This window comes from Grammomys surdaster, unplaced genomic scaffold (genome assembly GCF_004785775.1).
Source record: "Grammomys surdaster isolate TR1022 unplaced genomic scaffold, NIH_TR_1.0 194, whole genome shotgun sequence".
Taxonomy (NCBI): Eukaryota; Metazoa; Chordata; class Mammalia; order Rodentia; family Muridae; genus Grammomys; species Grammomys surdaster.
In genome coordinates, this window is record NW_021604639.1 from 6,353,963 (window position 1) to 6,374,010 (window position 20,048).

The 20,048-nt window shown below is 42.4% G+C and overlaps 1 protein-coding gene across 1 annotated transcript in view; it reads right to left on the minus strand.

Annotated features, from left to right (window-relative positions):
• Positions 1-235: 235 nt before the first annotated feature.
• Dip2c (disco interacting protein 2 homolog C) overlaps positions 236-20,048 on the minus strand; it is a 154,507-nt gene continuing 134,694 nt past the window's right edge. Inside the window, exons 32-37 of the mRNA XM_028769860.1 lie at positions 19,830-19,891; positions 12,709-12,766; positions 10,552-10,626; positions 9,522-9,696; positions 6,984-7,107; positions 236-3,365 (exon numbers count right to left, since the gene is read on the minus strand). Coding sequence (XP_028625693.1) covers positions 3,113-3,365; positions 6,984-7,107; positions 9,522-9,696; positions 10,552-10,626; positions 12,709-12,766; positions 19,830-19,891 — 747 coding nt within the window. The 3' untranslated portion in view covers positions 236-3,112. The remainder of the gene's footprint in view (positions 3,366-6,983; positions 7,108-9,521; positions 9,697-10,551; positions 10,627-12,708; positions 12,767-19,829; positions 19,892-20,048) is intronic.

A 20,048-nucleotide genomic window follows, 5' to 3' on the forward strand; every position in this document is an offset into this window, starting at 1 on the left:
AATAAAAAAAACATTTCACAAAACATTTGTTGCCATAGGAAGTGCTGTTATCTAGAAAAGCCTACATCAAGATTTACACGTCATCCAAAGCAGGATCATCTGTACTAAGTTATGCAACAAGTCATGTAAACAGAATCATCAGATACATCCCCCAGCAGGAGTCACCTCCTTCCCAACATGGAAGTGGTCTGTCTCAGACATTTTTTTTTCCAGGGTACCAATTAAGAAACTGCTATTTTCAGAGCAACAAAAATAAAAGCTTTTATTTGTTCATTTGAATATAAAACAGGCGTTATCACAGATGTACAAAGCGTACTGGTGGTTGAACATACAAGAAGGTTGCTGTCCTTTGCACATAAAAATTTTGTTTGAAACTGTGATTGGTTGAGTACATGAGTTTTCTCTAACCAGTCACCACACTCTGAAATAACGCTGCTAACATTCAACTGATAAAGGGACCATCCCCTTGGGTAAAGTGTCAAGCAGGGTTAAATATATATAATAAACAAGCACCATGAGGAATCTGCTCCTGTTTGATTAGGTCTGTGTCTCAATGTTCATTGTGTACCCTCTTTTTGTGCAAGTTGATTACACGGTTTTTGGCTGACTCCAAAAGCACATGGTCACAAGACATACATTTTTTTTTTAAAAAACATTCTCATGAATGATTTATCTACAGTACGATTTCTAATACACAACGATCCTTCTTTATTGCTGAAACTGGTGGTACTTAAGTGTCTCCTTTCCTTTTTCTTGCACAACTAAGCTTCCAACCCAGTCCACCAACTCTTGCAAACCTAAAGTCTTACGTCACAGATGACAGGATGCAGAAGAGACCTGCTGGGATCGGCTTTTGCACCTGTGCTGCAGCCTTCGCCCTCCTTGGGTATGAAGTTGATATGGTGAAAAGTTAAGAGTAGGTTCTGAGTGACATCTAAATTAGCTTTGCTTCCTCACATCAGCCAGATGGAAGATTTCCTGCACACTGTAATGATGTTTACCAATCAGTATCCTATCTGAAATGTTAAACTAAGTCCCCTTTGGGGGAGGGGCTGTCTGGGGGTGCAAATGCATGTGTTAAGAAAATTCTGTATGTGGCAGGGATTTTCCCTCTTGGGAAGCTGCAAACTGTAGGAATGTGTATTTGAAAGATGCAGAAACATACAGCAATGAGCAAACAATGTTTGAAAAATTTGAATGATTCATGGAGATGAAGAATGCTTTTACACATGTAAATTTTAAAAGAAATGTGCCACATAAACTAATAACAAAACATATCGGCCTTGGATCTCAGAAGTCATAGAAAACTCTCTTTTAGCAAAGGGCTTACTGTTGGTGGCTGTAACTAAGGCAGATAAAGACCTTGCCCATAAAGCAATCAAGAACCTCATTTCTGCCTAGCAACAGTTTTAGGCTTATCTCACACTGGGAGCCACTGAAGCCATACTGTGGCAATTACAAAATAAACATTGTCTTGTATTGCTGATATCTTCTCCTTGATCGGATGCAGACAAGGATACAGAGGCTAAGCTGTGTGCATGAAAATATAGGCACACATCACCAGGGATCAGTTCCCCAACACCTAGCACAAGAACAAAGCTGGCAGAACTCCTTGCTGTTTTAAGTCCCTGGAATAGTGGCTACTCAGGGTCAAGCTAGGAAGTTCCCAAGATTAGAGGATCAGAGTTGGCTGGGTTTACACAGTCAAGAAGACATCACACATAGCTAGCTTTTCCCTCAAAGGTGTTCTAGACATTTATCTCCTCGAATTGGCCACTGGAAGGGGTAAATTAGTGACACCTGGTGCAAATGACCACAGGGTGTCATTCTTTTCATATCAAGGGACAACAACAACAAAAATTATAAAAAGTGACACAAAAATGCTAAAATAAAATAAAACTGACATTATGCAACAAATTCTTGCAGCTGAGAAAACAGTGCTGTTTGCCAACCTGGAGCCCCTCAATGTCACTGGCACATGCTGGCATGAAAGCATTCACTGTCGTCCTCACAGCAAAGGAAAAAATAGTGCATGTTAGCATTAGATACCTTCACCGTCCCAGAGACGGTGGTGACTCCACTTGCTGGTCTCTGGTCTAAGACAAGGTTCCTGGCGATCTGCGATTGCTCGGAAACGGCCAAGTGTGTGTGAATACAGCGGAGGGCGCACCATGCAAGTGACAAGTTCTGCATTTAAACTTTAAATCTCCTTTGTTCATTAGTGAATTTATATTTCATATATATATATTTGTTGTGATACTATCCACGCAAGATAATACAACACTTTTTTATATTAGCAAACATTACAAGACTTTAATATTCTTGAATGTTTCTCTTTTATACTTCTAAAGAGATCAAAATAAATTAAACATTTTGTACATAATTACATATCGAGGAAGTTAACTTATTTTTATCTTTTTAGTTTAGTACAAAGATATCTGCAAGGTAGTTGCCGAAATACCTTATTTATAATCGTTTCTCATTCTATGTTAACTTCAAAGGCCATAAACTGGCCTCTGTTTCTTCAGCATGTCTCTGACAAAGAAAGCTGCTAAAATCTAATTGGAAGGTGCTACCTGGTAGGTTCTCGTACCTCAGTAAACTCTCCTAGAAGGGTGAGATCTAGGGATGGCTTAAATTAGTAACAGATCCATGTCAATAAGATTCCATGACACATTAAAACAGAAAAAAACAATTCTTTGTCACACTACATAAACTGTTTAAAAGAACCCATTTGAAGGGTACAATATTCTTTTTAATCGCTATTTCGGCTTAACAAAATACCACATTTACGAAGAGAGCACTTCTTATCCAATAGTTTAAAAAAAAAAAGAAAGAAAAAAAGGAAAGAAAGTTCTTAAAATGATCTTTTCCAGCAAACTGAAGGCAGTGATCCAAAGTCCTTCTGAGCAAAATCCAGCATAAATTCACATTTCATCTCCATGTCAGGGTGATTGCTCCTAGAAGTCCTACCCCAAACCCCACCGCATCAGGCTCCTCCTCTGAGTGTGGCCCGAGTGTCTGCATGTCTCTGTGGACACTGAGAAAAAGAAAGAAAGAAAGAAAACCGGTCACGTCCGTAGAGAAGTCTGTGGAAGCCAAAGTGACGAGACTACATGTTGTAGGCCACGTAGATGGGATCCAGCTGATCTGCCAAGAACCCGTCTCGCAGGTGCATCCGCTGTTTCTCTCCCCTGGAGTTGATGGGGATGACACCGATGTCCACCACCACCACTACTCCTACAATCAGGTAATGCTCTTCCAGGACCACATTGGTTACCAAGGGAACCAAGTCCAAGGCTTCCTGCTCTGACCCATCAAGTTCAACCACAACCACTAACAGGTTTGTCCAGGTAAAGACAGCACTAGAAAACAGAGAAGAAAACCACCATTACTGGGGAGTCTTTTACATAATGATAACACTTCTCTATTCAGATCTGCCTGAGAGATCCCACCCGTCTCCTCAGACTGGCATATCATCTGTCTGAACTGGGTCAGCATATAGTCTTCCCGGCAACAACATACCTTTTCAGATTTTCTCCTGGCCTTCTCTCATGGTGGCTCCTGTGTGGTATATATGGTGTTTTCCTGATTCTGTTTCCATGGGACAGGGTTCACTTCTGACCCCTTGTGTGTGGGGGTGTCTGGATTCTAGTTCTGCTACTTTACAGCCTGGGATGGGGTTCCCCCACCATTCTCATCAGCCCTCTAAAGCAGCCTATCACCAGCTCTTTCAGGCTCCCAGCTCTGCTGCTGCAGGAGTTTGAGTGGCAGCAGGAAGCACTCTCAGCCAAGACCTCCCACTTTCTGGTCCTTGGGCTCAAGCTCAATATGGAACCTGGCCAATGTGTGTGAGCAGGGTGATACCAGCAGAGGCTATACAAGTGCTGGAATATTCTGGGTTGTTCTGATGTAACTGCCATTGCCAGACTAGAGGAGTGTCTGAGCTGGCCCCAGGGGATAAGACACATGGAGGGCAGAGCTATTGAGACTATCTCCAGTCAAACAGCATGACAAGCTGACATGTGAGCATGATTAGCAGTTCTGTCTCCAAGTACTGAGTTTGGAGACGACAGTAAAACAGCAGCAACTAATTCATACAGCAGGCGTTTATTTGGTGGAAAGCCTCCTGAGTACTTACTCTGCCTAATTGTTAGAAACATAAACCCAGTGCTTTACCATTGTAAACTCTATTAACCTTGTGACACTGGCTTTTAGGATTGATTAAGGAACCTTGTATTCACAAGCTCTGGCACACAGATCTGCTTGGAGGTAGGAACCAGAGTGCTGAAAGGTAGAAGGAACTATATGGATAAACCAGAAAGTTCCTGGAAGGAAGGGGGTACATGACGAAGGGCACCAGATTCAGAACCAATCCCATCAGCACTCCTCTGGCTGTCTAACAACCTCTATCCTAGCATGGGATGGGATGGGCTAAGACGCACTATTTTTCTTACAAGCATGAGACTAAGTGTACTAGAAAATAATGCAAATGCTATTCAGTATCAATACACATGTATTATGCTGAAAGGAAGAATTACAGAGAGCATTAAGTAGGGTGTTGCTTGTGGCTCTTGCACCCCTCAGAGAAGTTTTGAAAGTGATTTCCAAGATATGCTGGAGTCCTGTGACACTGAAATATTGGTTCACATGGCCTCCATGATACACTGTTGTATCTGTGATATCAGTGATCAAATACATCTCCCAGACAATTTGAGTCAAATGGTATTATGGCATCTGAAGTACATGATACTGTCCCGCAGCCATCCACAGTGTGTGGAACATGAAATTGCTGTCATTCCAGGGTTTATCAAGAAGAGTGGGATAGGGACTAGAGACCTTCTAACCATCACAGCTTTCTAAGGGGGGTGTATAAACACAGCAAGTCCCCTGATGAGAAATGAATTTGGTTGGTGTAGAGGTTTGAATAAAAATGGTCCCCATAGACCCATATGGAATGGCACTATTAAGAGATTTGGCCTTGGTGGAGGATGTGTGTCACTGGAGGGTGGGCTTAGAGGTCTCAAAAATCAAGCCAGATCTAATGGCTCATTATTTTTCCTGTTGCCTATGGATCCAGATCTTAGCTACCTCTTAGCTACCTCTCCAGTACCATGTCTGCCTGTGTGCCTCTATGCTTTCTGCCATGACAATAATGGACTAAGACTCTGAACTCTAAGGCAGCCCCTATGAAATGTTTTCCTTTATAAGTGTTGCTGTGGTCATGGTGTCTCTTCACAGCAATAAAAACCTAAGGCTTGCATTTGGCAATGTGGAGATGGTTTTGTCTTTGACATGGGGTTTCTCAGTGGCAGGCAACTTAGACAACATGTGGGTTGGTAAGGAAGAGAGGAAGTCTGTGACTGAATAGTTCCCAGAAGTCCTGAGTCCATCAGAATCAAATCCCCCTGATTCATGAATTTCTCCCTCCCGGGCTTCTACAAAACAAATGAATTGGAGGCCCTGTCTGACCACATCAAAGTCAGGCTCAGCTCAGGAGCCACATAGTAGGTAATCCTAGTAACACTTAGGGTCAAATCCCAGAGGGAGGCTCCTTAACTCACCTGGAGGGAGATTCATCTAAAGACAACTAAACTGAGGCTGCAGATGAAATTTATAGCCACACAGGTACAAAATGAGGTCAGTCAGGTCCCGTGGCAAGTATCAAGAGTTTTTTTTTTACTGTCTTTTGCACTTCTGCCATCCATCCACAGTAAGGAGAAAACTCTGGCAACTGGAGCTTTTGTCCTAGTGATGCTTAGAATACAAACCCAGAGGGAGATCTCAGGGTTTTTGGCATGCCAGACAAGCACTCTGACACAAGCCCTGGAGGCCTGTGTGGATAAGGGCCTAGAACAACGTGAAGACAGAACATGTACATGCAAAAAAGATCTCAGGTTCTTTGCCAAGAACTTAACAATCAGATTCAGGACTGTTACAAAACATCTGTCTAGCATGTAGGTTCTAAAGTCCAGCACCACAAAAATAAATAAATACATAAATAAATAAACAAACGAACAAGTAAATAAATCTATCTGTATTATTCAGGTTCAATAAATGGCAGTTAAGTCTGACCCTGCATTTGGAAACCCTTTAGAAGAATGAACAGATCAGAACTAAGGTCTGCACACTACTCAAAGCTATTCCCGTAGGTGCTTCCCTTACAGGTTGTAGCCTAAGACTGAGATTGATCACATCAGGCGCTCTTGTCAGGAGGGTGTTTAGTGGATAAACACCTTTTCTGTCATCAAGTGAGTGAACAAACCTATCCTGAAAAGCATGGAGTCATTTCATTCTGAAACACAGCATGAAGGGGCTAAGCAAGTCTGTGGCTGCCATGAGCAGAGACTGGTGACTTGCTCTAGCCTCCCTCCTTTTCCCAAACACAGGGAGCACAAGTGGGCTCATGGGTGGAGACCTGCTTGTCAATGGCACTTATACATGCATTGACATGGGCTCAGGCCGAAGACGATTCTCATCTCTGGGAAGAATAAGAACTAACATCCCGACTCTTGGGCCACTGTGTACAGGGCCTTGTGGCTTAGGCTTTGGTTTAATTGAAGCATTTCTTACCTGACGCACATATCTAGTAAGCCCAACCAAAACAATGCCGTTACATGTTCACTTTTCCCATGGAAGTATATTACCAAGTATCAGTGGAAGGCATGAGTATTTTGTTTGTTGTTTTAATTTGTGAAAACAATACAGAGAACTAAAATAAACTATACACCCATATAATTGCAGAAAATAACAACTTAACTTCCTGGAAACACTATTCAGGCAAAAACTCTCTGGCTTCCAGTCACTTGAGATGTCCTAACAGAATAGTTCTTTCCTGTATTGTCCTTAGCCCGGAGGAAGGCTCACCTTGAAGAGACACTCCACCCAGTCCAGTACCTTGTCTTAGGGAAATTCCTCCACATCCTGTGATCAATAACTAGGTTCCTGACACCAGAACGGACAATGCCTTCCCATCCTCTTACCATTCTGTGACACTTTTGTGGGCTCTGATGACTGAAGTCTCTATGTCTATTGGGTGGTACCTCATGCCCCGCAGCTCCATGGCTTCATCCAGTGCCCCTACCACATAGAGGGCATCATGGCGCTCTGTTGGAGAAGAAACCAAAAACCAGTCAAGCAAGACCTTTGCTTTATTCTATTTTCTCCAGAGTGACATAAACAAGGAAAGGAGATCCAGATCTAGGGACAGTCGGCTCCTTTCTCCTGGGGAATGTCAGCTGCCTCAGGCTCAGACATTCTTTTTTATCCTCCCAGAGGCTGGATGTCTAACCACCAGGTTCTCTGTTATGTTTTATTTTGGGGTTTTTTTCTTCGTGTGTGTGTGTGTGTGTGTGTGTGTGTGTGTGTGTGTGTGTGTGTGCGTGCACATATGTGGAGGCCACAGGTCAATGTCAGGTGTTTTCCTCTATCACTCTCTATCATTTTATGAGACATGACCTCCCACTGGACTTGGAGCACAGAAATTCAGTAAGTCAGCTAGGCTGGCTAGCAAGCCTCAGGGATCCTTCTCAGCATCTCAGTTATGTGATAAGGCCATACCTGCTTTTCTTAGATATTATGTATGGATGTATATTAATTATACAAAATAGTAAGTTGTATTATGATGCTTTCACATAGGTATACAACATGCCTCTCCATCACCCTCCTAAGCCTTTTCACTTTTTATCCTAGCCTGACTAATTTCTGACTTTGTCCACTGGGAATATGTTAATCTTCTTTTGGACCAGCTTCTACCATCAGATAAGATCACATCTCCATGAGTGACCAAAGGACTTAGCAATCAACAATGGAGCTATCACCAGTCAGCACTTAAAAGTCTGAGCTTCATAGGGTTGAACTCACAAGTCCCTCAGCTGTTCAACATCTCCTACCCTGAGGCAGGATCTCTTCCTTAAACACAAAGCTTGCCAAATGGACTAGTTTAGTTAGCACATAAACTTTTCCTAATTTAAGCAGACAAGCAAGACTACGATCTGGGTTCATGCTATCATCTGGGGAACAATGAGGTGATGACAGCAACCTCACTCTGCTGCTCTGTTTCACTGCTTTAGCTGGGCAGTACTCTACATGTTTTCCTTGAGGACTCTAAACTGATACCCTCCTCTTTTACAACTTTGAACTTTACATCCTTGATTAAATAAGCCTGTGACTACACATCATGGAACTGCCACACTACCATGCTCTATCCCCTAAATGCAGGACTCAGGTTAGCAGGTGAGTTAGGTGATTTAGGAAGCCTCATCATCAAAGTCTTAGAATCTCATCTGTCCAGGATTTTGGTCTTCCTATGACTCTAGAAGTGTATGGTAAAGCAGAGAGATTATGAAACAATCAGAAATGAATATTCAGGACAGTTATTTCTCCATGTGTTTGTGGGTGCACTTGCTCATGTGTCAACATAGAATATATTTCCTCAGTTGATCTCCACTTTACTTTGTGTGAAAGAGTCTCTCACTGAAATTGAAGCTCACCAATTTGTTTAGGTTGGCTGACCTGTGAGTCCAGGAATCCACCTATTTTGCCTTCCTTGTTCTGGGATTACAGATGTATGTGTGGTTGTACGTGGCGTTTTACTTGAGTGCTGGAGATCTGAACTCAGGTCTTCCTTCTTGCATAGTAAATACTTTAACAAATGAACTATCTCACCAGTTATTTGAATACATATTGAAAATTTATTTTTTGTGACATATGACCCTCAGGTATTCACTCTGCCACTGAGCCATCCCCAAGGCTTGTGAGTATGTTTTGGTGTCTTGGCTTCATGAAATACTCCAACAAGACTATATGGAGGCACAGGAAGGTAGCAACAGAGTATACTACTGCTAGACATAGGGCTGTGTCCTAAGCAAAGTGAGCAGGAAGGCCTAATTGCTGGTCATCAGGGCCCAGAGACTTGGGACTACTCCCTTCCAAATGTCATAGGAGTGGTCCTGGTAGGGACAAGCATACAGACCCTGGAATTTATGAAGACACTAAGAACACTTCACCATAGGGAGTGCTGGGCTCTTGTATAACTTTACCTTTGCAGAAGAAAGACAAAGAAGAGTATATGCGCAGCTCTGTTTACTACATTTATATCTTACCTGCCTGTGTGTATATGGTCATGGGTACTTGTATAGTGTGTTCACATTTATGTTTATGTACATGAGTGTGGAAGCCATAAATTAGCTTCAGATATTTTCCTTGGTTGCTAGTCACCTTGTTTGCTGAAAATGGTCCATCACTGAATTCAACTTCTGTCCAATCTGTCTAGGTTGGTTGGCTAGATGGGCCAGGGAGCCAACTTCTAGTGCTAAGATCATAAGAAGCACATAGGTGAGTACTGGGGATTAAACCTAGGTCTTGTGTTTACATGGTAAATACCCAGTCCCTACTTGTCTCTCTCTCTCTCAATGTCAAGCACTATCAGAGCAGTAATGGCAAGCAATGGTGAGGCTCTCAAGCCTCAAGGCCATTTTCAGTGTTAGTTCAATGTGTAGCATCTACCAGCCTGGACTCACCTCCATTTGCATCTGTGAGCTCAGTTCTCCGCAGGAAGCCCAGGTAGCCTGTTCGGGCCCAGATGGTCTGGGTGTCTCCAAAACTCAACCGGGAGTTGAAATGATCAGACTGGAGAGATTCGTCTCCATAAATGGTAAAATAGCCACTGGCATTGTGGGCACTGTGGACCCAGATCTATGGACAGATTGAAACGACATTGTGCATGAGCTACTCTGTCTACTCGGCCTTCTCTAGGGAAGAGAAGTTAACTCTCTACTTGACAGCAACTTGTTTTCCAAAAATGGCTAAGGCTTCCTTGATTCAATCTGGGTTGATTCAGTCTGGGTTGGTGAGGGCAGGGATGGGGATGGGGAGTACAGACACTCACAAAGTTCTCTATAATAAAAGTACTTTGTAAAAATAAGATACAGCTTGACCTCACCAAATGGGTGGCAGGAGGATTCTGCTGATGTTAGTGCTACAAAACTTAGGCTTGGAAACATGATGAGCTATTTTCCTCCAGTCATACCTTGCCAACAACATGAGGGAACCAAATGACAGGGGACCCATTGAGAGGGATGTCATCACCAGTAACATAAAGCACCACTCTTTGCTCTCTGGTCTGAAACACACATCTCATCACCACTTTGATAATCTTAGGCTTTTGAGTTTCATGGCCATTGTGCTAGGTGGAGCTCTGTTCACTCTGTAGGTTTCAATAATTTCCTTATGAGTTCCTACAGAACTCCTGATGAGTTCCTAGAAACAGAGAAGGCTCATGAGAACACTCTCCAGAGTGAATCTGCAGAGATCAGACTTGCTGTGCTGTTGGAATTCTCTGATGAGCATGTCTTCTGTGTCCTTAGGGGGTATGCCACTCTATAACACTGAGCTTTCCAGTGATGATTGAATCTGGAAAGCACAACTCTAGCTCCTTCCTGGACACCATGACTTGCCTTATGTGAGCAGCATGAGCTGTGGATGATAGCAGGTGCCAAAGCAAAAACAGGCTCAGAGGACACATCTCCCAGAAGGCTCTATGTGACTCACCTCTCCAAGGTGGGAGTCCCCCAGTGGGCCCTTCGTTTCTGGATTGGCAATAATGATCCGGACCCCAGGAAGTATCTGTTTGAGAAAAAAAGAGGAGACAATTTCTAATTGTGGCTTAAAAGGTAGGTAGGCAGGCATCAAACACTCTCCCCCTTGGCAATTTTGCCTCAATGCCAAGTGGCCATTTCCTTTTCAAAGACCATTTGAAGAGCATCATGGCATGAAGTTAAGTGTGTGCCATTACCAAAGAGAATTCTTGCTACCAATGCTCTATAAATCTACAGTCTAGGGCAGAGGGACTTTAAAATATAGAAATCTGATTGTCAATCATATCTCAAAACCAAAAAATGCCCATTTAAATGGGAATTCTGAAACAAAACCCATGTTAAATTATGCAACATTTCACAGTCTGATGTATAAAAAATAAAATAGGAATTTGCTCGCACTGATTTAACAGCATGGCATATAGAAACTAAGGAAGGAGGCAGGGCCAGAATCAACCTGAACTTGAGGAATTGCAGAGGGAGTTTGCAGGGATGTGTGTGAACTAAATGGAACCAATCTCCAGATGATTCTTGGTAAATGATTCAATAGAGGATGTTTTTGTGGTTGGTATAAGTAAAAGTGGGTGAGTTCTGATAGGAACACTTGTCCTGCTATTTTCTCCTCTTCACTATATTTGCATGTTAAAGTCCTACAGGACCCATTCCTATGGGTGAATCACTTATATATAGACACTGATATTAAGTCCTTCCTCCCCATGTACATTGAACCTAGCAATACTGTATCACATTGCAAAGAGCTCAAAGATCCACTCTAACATCTCAAGTTTTCTGAACTGAGGCAGGCCTTATTTAACACTCAATAGTCAAGCTGAAGCAAGACACTCTATGATAGAAACTCATGTCATCTTGGAGCAGTCAGATTGTACCTGAAGGGTGATGCCCTGGTGTCTGTACCTAACAGGCTCTGCAATTGTGTTGGGGTGGTGTTTACCACCTTCCTACCCCAAGAACCACTTCATTAAGGGATAGGACTTATGGTTATGGACATAACAGATTCCAAAAGGCCCATACAATAACGCTTCTTTTAGAAGTGTCTCCAGGGCCTGAGGAGATGACTCAGTGAGTATGAATGTTAGCCCTGCAAGCATAAGGGCATGAGTTTAAATCCCCAGCACCCACACAAAAAGCTATACATGGTTGTGCATGCCTGAGACCCCAGCCTTGGGGAAGAGAGACAGGTGGATCCTAACAGCTCTCTGCTTAATCTACCTAGTCAAAAATGTGGTGGATTCTACTTAAGTGAAGACCCTGTCTGAAGGCAATATGCAGAGAGTGAAAGACAAAGAAAGACAAAGGAAGGAACCCAATATCCTGCTCTGGCTGGTGTGGTGTGGTGTGGTGTGGTGTGTGTGTGTGTGTGTGTGTGTGTGTGTGTATATGTGTGTATGTGAATTTGGACATGCATACCACATATACATTCACAAATAAAATAAACTTAGAAATAGAACTATGTCAAATGGAGAATGAATTGTCATTTAGGTCAAAAAGGAAAAAAAAGCATGTAAGTTTAAATATACTTTTTAGTTCTATGAAGACTGTAACAATATGACAGAAACTAAACACCTAGCTGATCACTGAGAACCACTATCCACACATTTCTTTAGTGTAATATCCTAATTTTTAACTAGACCACTTGGATAACAAGAATCAGTAGAATAGTTCACAACCTTTGTTTGCTCAGGTATGAGCAGATAACTAAATAGTAGCCAATCTTATTTAAGTATAAGGCAGTATGAAAACCTTCTCAAGGTTCTGAAAGTCTTTTCCCAGCCTGAGGGCTGGAACATGGGACTAATAATTAAACTGGAACAGTCACATTAAAACCTTGGCAATCTCTCAGAACAGAGCCCATAGAGAGAGAGAGGTAGCATTTAGACTTCTAGTGGATCCAAGGCAACACAGCTTTGTTATTTAAAAAACATAATGTTCAAAACACCATTATTGACTTTCCGTACTTAGAGTCAAACTATCCTGAAACAGTATCTTCAATACTCTCAATAATCTCTGAGAGCACATTTCTTCATACGTTGAAGCATCATCATCCTTACTCACCTTTATGCTCGGATGAGACTTTAACACTTTTAATACTTACTTTTCCAGACTCCATCAGAGGTAAGCTGTGAGGAGATCCCCTTTCTACCAACCGGACTCTGTAAGTAGAAACACATGTCACTCAGTAGGCTTTTTGGATCACAATACTGTCTTTGGCCACATGTCTTGGGCTTGACAGGCTATTAATGTAAGTTAATTGTTACTATTATTCTACAGTAAAGGTGGAAGTCCCAGAGAGGGCTACTGATAGCAGAGGCAATAACGCCCTGGCAAGGACAAATGGCAAGAACACATCAGTAATGGGCACAGGGAAAGGATATGGAGCCACATTTGCTCTTAATACAAGACAATTAGAAAGATGCCTCTATACTCAAAGTGGGCATTAAATGGCATCCTAAACCATGAGGGGGCCCAGGAGTGACCTTTAAGCCTACAGTTGGTATAGTTATGCTTGAATGTAGACAACATGCTGAGGAACACAGAGTCTCTGGGTTAAGTAGCCACAGCTGGCCTGCTAAAGTAAGAGTGCCTGAGGTGAGAAACAGTGAAAATCCTCTCCAGAAGGAAAATGGTTTGAGTCTAAAGCATAGTTAATGGTAAGCTGGTCTGGAGAAGTGCTCCAAAGACCTTGGCTGACCACAACCTGAGCTGGCTCATTGTCCATCTCCCAGGGTGCTCCATCTTTCAGGCTTTGTGATCGTCACTGCCCATTTTCCTTCCTCGTGTGTGTGTGTGTGTGTGTGTGTGTGTGTGTGTGTGTGTGTGTGTGGTGTGTGTAGGGGTTCGATGGAGGCCAGAGGTCAATACCTTCTACTTTGTATTTTTTAGACAGACAATTCCACTGGCCTAACACTTGCTAAGTAGGTGTGGCCAGAAAGCTCCAGCTTCTCAGAGCTGACAATATAAACATATGTCATCATGCCCAACTTTTTGACAATTTTTATTTACACAAAGAGAAAGTGAGTGTTGGCAAGCACTTGAACAGAAAACACAGGGTGGACCTGTACCTGGGGAAAAAAAGAGCTGGGAGCAGGTTTGAGGTTAGGGCAACATCATATTATAAGAGATCTTCCCTTTCTGAACTTTATCTCCATATTCCTCTAAGGCCCAGAATATATAAGGCCCACAATCCTGCATACCTAATATGGGCCATGGGAGGGGGAAAAAGCAGATAGAAAAGGCATTGGGGCATATATCAAAGGGCTAATTTAGTGAACAAACAAAGGAATCACGCAGCTACAAAACAAGGTGATCTGACATCTTTGTCAACATTAGTATTCCACACAGTGACTCTGAACTCAGTTCACTAGGGAAGGCATGAGTTTTGCATAGACATCCTCACCTTGAGAAAACTTACTGACCCTTCCAGGCTACTTTGCAAGGTCAATGAACTAAGAACATCATGTGTTCATACAGGACCTTTATTGCAGTCTGAGTTACAGAGGTTGGTGGCTATTACTAACACCTTTTCCATTAGAACTGATTTATAAGGTTAAATCCTTGATAAATGACCAAGGAGAGGTGAGCTAGCTCAAGAATGGGAAAGAGCTCCACATTCAGAACTCTGCTGAGGTCTTTTTAAAAGGAGCACAGCCTAATCACCAGCACTACATGGCTCCACCAGTAGTAGCCTTTTCCTTCCATATATGGTTAGTTCATGGGATATTTGAAGAGGGTGAGAAATGTGACAACACATCTTTCATGGGCCACTAAGAAAAGGGTTTGGAAGCAAGCTCCATGAAAGATTGGGGCTCACCTCAGAAATGAAAATACAAATTCTTATCAAATTACCCATGCAGGAGATCCTACAAAAGGCAAACGTCTTTCATTTTTCTCCATGGAAGACAGTTAACTGATTTTCAAGGATACTTCAGATTATAGTTTCAAATACTTGTTAATCAGAAAAATCATATCATGTTCCTGTGATCACATCCTAACATACTGTTTAGTGAGTTTAAAGACTCTCCCTGTCTGAAGAGACTCAAAGCTGAAAGAAAGGAGGGGAAAAAAACTAATAAAGATTAAAAATCTCATCTAATGTCAAGGCACCTGTCAGTCACTTCAGCCAGAGGAACAATAAGACCCCAGGGAGCAGGTCAAGAATGGTACAAAATACAGAGCAGTATGACAGCCCATGTACAATTGTTAGGACAGTCATCTGTCAGAGGTTAGTGTCTAGTAAAAATGAACGTGCTGCACCCATGGCCCAGCTCCTAGCTGAGAGAGCCATGGGCCACAGAAAGTTGACAAGATAAAGGTCTTGTGGTCAAGACAGGTGATCCCAACTCCTCCAAGAAAATCCTGGAATGTACTTGGGAGAATATTTAGGAACATTGGCATATAAACCACAGAAGCAAAGATTCATGTTAGCATGTGCACACTCATACACAGAATACATTTGTTTGTATGCAACACACACAATATTCCCAACATACTAATGAGAATCAACACACACACACACACACACACACACACACACACATCCTTACACATATGGAAGTCCTCATTGGCTTGTAGTACCTTTTTACAATCAATGGCACATATATGTACCTCATGGATAACATACTACCCAGATGCTTTTCCATTTTCAACACACTATACCCTCTAGCATACATGAGCTTATGTGCACAAGTACAGCACGCCTACATCACACCACAAACATGCACATGCAGAACTCATGCCACTTACATCATGCACACCAGGGCCCAAGCTAGTAGAGAGTCCCTGGGCAAATAAATGTCTTTGATTTTACTCTTGCTTCTCCTATCCTACTGCTGACCAACATAAGACCACTGAGATGCCTTTTTCTCTGTCCATTGATCTTGGAAATCTTGATATCCAGCTATTCATTAGGTTGCAATTAATCTAGAATCCATGCTTTTCTTTCATTCCTTCCTGCCTGCCTTCCTCCCAGGCTGGTTCTCATGAAGTCAAAGGATAACATTAAACTTGTTATGTAGCTGATTTTCTGGTCTCCCTACATCTACCTCCTCAATGCTGGGGTTACCGGCATGGGGCACTGTCTCCAGTTCACACAGTGCTAGGGATGGAACACAGGGTTTCTTACCTGTTAAGCTAAGCAAATGCTCTAACTGACCTATATCCGAAGCCCTAGAATTCATGCTGCTTTCACCACACCCTTTAGTCATGACTTCAGGTTACACTCCATTAAGGAGGCAAGTAAATCCCTACTTTAGATCTTCATACTAATATTGGGTTAAGATCTGGCAATCCACTAAAACTGTGTCTTGAAATGACTGAGAAATGTTTCTTTTCTACCTAAAGATGAAATAATTCGAGTGCTTAAGAAAAGATCAAACTGAAAGAGATCAAGTAACTATGAATTCATTTTCAATAAATACACAGTAAACAATACCTTTAAAAATTAATAACAACACTCAAATAGCCCCTAAACATTTTCACTTGTATACGTGAGAACTAAATTTATTCTGGAAACTGGAGGAATATGTATCCTCATTATGTGAGGCAGAAATGTTCTCCATGGCAACCTGGCTACAAACACAGATTACCAAATCCCTAACATTGAGGATAGAAAAGAATAAAATGAGTATTAAAAACAGAGGCACAAATCCAAGCAGAAGTGATTAATGAATCTACTTAATTTCTTGCTTCTAAAGGGTGGGCCTACTGAGATCTTGATCTCAATCTCTGAGCTAGCTCATACCTATTTGTCCTCTTCCTTCAGTGCATACATACTGACAAACTAAGCTTCCCCAGGTTAATTAAGTGATAATTGGGCAGGTATCTTGACACTCCTAAGTGAATGTCGCATCAAATCAATTGGTAATTAATCTTTATTACAGGTCCTCACATAGGTGTAATAAGAAAGCTACTACCCTACTTTCATAAGAACACCGGAAGAATGAAGAGGATCAACATTGTCAGAACTCTGTCTCACTGCCTTCCAGCTGTTGGCCTTGCATCTTCTCTGAAGGAAGCACATCAGGGTACTGTGGACTGAGATACTAGGCCTCTCTCTGTAGGGAAAACTTGCATCACTACTAGAATCTCCACCTTCTCTCTACACCAAGGCTCCCAGCAAGTTTCAAGTTACAAACTCTAAGAGCCTCAGAGTTCATTTTTCCTCTGGCTATTACAGGTACCTGCAAAGACTCATTTTATTGTGCCCATGCTCAGCATAGGAAAATTGAGACCCCAGAGCTAACACCTTGTTCTAGGCTCATAAGCAGGGAAATCTTGACTCAGACCTGTCTGAACCTGGAACCCTTATGTCACAGGAGCTGCAATACAAGGTATATTTTACGTTTGTCAATCAAGGTCAAAAGTAATGCTGAAGATGTAAAACCTGGGTATTATTTTCTTCTGGGAAGAAGTGGCTTCAGTGTGGAGGATACAGTAGTTGAGTTGAGAATGACAGACTCGGCTTCTCAAAAGGCTATGCGGGAAAAACTCATTGGAGAACACCTACCATAGGAGGTTCCAGAAGATGCAGATGGGGCTGTTAGTGTGTCTGGGTATCAGGAAGGTGGACCTCCACTGATAGATTTACACAGAAGGCCAAACAAGCAGAAACACTGTAAACATCTATCATCTTGAAAAAATAAAGTGGAGGAGGGTCTGAGGAGATACCTCAGTCGACCAACTTAAGTGTCTCAAGCACTCACCCACATCCTGCAGTGGAAATTTAAGGAGAGTGAGTTGCAGAGTCATGGAGCGAAAGAAGTATCTCTCAGCCCCACACTATGGGGAAGAGCTGCTGGGGCAGAGAAAGAGAAGCAGGTGCCTCTACCAGACAGAGAAGACTGAAAAGGCCTGAAGCAGACCTGGGGGATGGAGGTGGAGGGGTAAGATCCCAGGAGATACTCTGATGGCTCAGGAATAGTTCTCAGTTTTTTTCTACTATAGAAGAGAACTGGGCAGGTTATTTCAGGGAAACTGTGCTACATCACGTCTAAGCTCTAAGATGGTACCTGGTTCAGTCTACCACACTGATAGGAGGCCTGGTGACTACTTGGACACAGCCTCTCACTTTAATGTAGCCCATGCAGGAGGAGCTGTGGCCTAGCAGTTCATCAAGGGCAAGATCATTCATGATCACAACTGATGACATTATCCAGTGAAGTTTAATGAATGACACATAACCCTGGAGCAATTTCTAGTACACAACTCATTGTCATGTCTCTTTCTAATTATTTTAATGTGCAAAGCAGCTTAGACCAGGAAGACTATTACTACTGACTCGAAATTAGGATATAAGCTTCATTCAGAAGGCCTTAGTTGGGCTGGAGAGATGGCTCAGCGGTTAAGAGCACTGACTGCTCTTCCAGAGGTCCTGAGTTCAAATCCCAGCAACCACATGGTGGCTCACAACCATCCGTAATGAGATTGGATGCCCTCTTCTGGTGTGTCTGAAGACAGCTACAGTATATTCATAAATAAATAAGTAAATCTTAAAAAAAAAAGAAGGCCTTAGTTAAGATCACAGAATTGACTGATTGCAAAGGACTCATCTTCGACACAGGCCTCCTGCTCTTTCCAGCAGTACAGGACTGATATGATGGTGAATATGGATCTCTCACCACTATATACCATGCGGACCCTCACTTCATAGCAGTGTCCCCACACCCTGCCCTAGCAGTACGAAGATTTGTCACAGTGAAGACAAATGATGGGTAAAAGATTAACGAAGATAGTTCCTAAAATTGGATTTGGGAATTTCTCAAAAGAAATTCCCAAATCCAATTTTAGGCCTTCCCTTATTGCCCAGATACTTATAACCCAGGAAGACATCCAATAGCAATGCACTGAGAACTCTGCTCTTTCTGGATTTGGAATGTCAGCCCAAGGGCAGAATTGCTGGAGGGTCACTAGCACAGGCACTCTTTCAGTAAGTTATACAAACAAGACATTCATTATTTTTCAGTAAGGTTTACAATTAAGTGGATTTGGACTCAGATGCAGAAGCTCCCACTTGGAGACCCTCACACCTCTGACCCCGAGACAATTTATTTTGTCATTCTAATGCTGCTTCTGAGTTTAGAAAGTGCTCCAGATTGAACTCTGAGCATCCAGAACCTGATTCTGTAGAGGACAGTGGTAAGGGGAATGTTATTTTCATTGGTCCCCAGCCACCATGTAAAGGGCTTCAATGACACAGCCTCAAACATCTGTGATCAGGTGAGAGTCTAATGCAGAGTCATGCAGGCCAGGCTGGCCATGTACAAGAGTCCTGCTGGCTTTTGATTGCTGCTGCTGATATTTTATTGCCCATTCCATGAACTGCAGGGCATGAGCAGTGTCCCCTACCTCTACAAACTACTTAGCATCATATCACTTTTGATGGCAAATTGTACCAATCAGAGAAGGCTCTCGATACAGACCAATATTGGTTAAAGGTGCACACAGCCTTGTGGGAGTAGGGAGTGACCAGTACCCTGGTCTCCTGGAGATGGCACGTTCCACCTGGCCACCAAATTGGGACCCCTTGTTAGTCTGCACAGAAAATGGTTCCTGTTTCTGAAGCGTTTCATGTTTCCTTGGCCAGGGAGGGTACATACTGCTTCCCAAGTCCTCACAACAGCAATGTTGGGGCATCTCCATGGTCACCAAGCAGAACACAAACCATTCCAATTGGGGAGAATTGATGTAAAATAACATTTTTCCTTCCCTCTTGGACATCTCAATAGATTCTTCTAGTCAAGGTTGAGCTTTCTCCAAAAGGTCTTACCTTGTGTGGCCCCCTACCTTGCCTTCCTGAGACACAATATAAAAACTTAAATGGTCACACACCAATAATCCCATTTAAAAATCTGTTCAGTAGCTTTGCAGAAAAGATAAGTTCACTTCTACCTTGTTTCATAAAAACATCAACATATGGTGCAGCTGTATACACCTCCTGTTGTAAAAATGTATCTGGAATGTTGACATATATTGACATGAAAAATGGGACCTGAGATGGCCATGACTTTTAGACACTTCTAGTCATACCATAAGTCTTGTGCAGGCAAGTTTTTATCTGTAAAGTTTTAGCCAACTTTCCAAGCCATACACTTTCTACATATAATAATAGTTTAAACAAATAAACATGGATACTTTCATCTTTTTGTTAACTTGAACACACACTTGCTGGATCACCAACAATGGAGGAAAGGAGGAAAGAAGAGAGGAGAGAAACCATACCTGTCATGTCTCAGGGCTCTCATGTCAACATAGACAGTGGTAGGGTCAGGTCCAGATGTCCCCTGCAAACAACAACACAGTGTGGTTAACCTGTTTGCATGGAAAGAAGCTGTGTCTATACCCTCTACTAACTGGTAGACATTTGTTTGGTAAAAACCTTAAGCTGAACAGCCAATCCCCAAAGACTAATGTTGCTAAACCTATACCTCTCTATGTAGC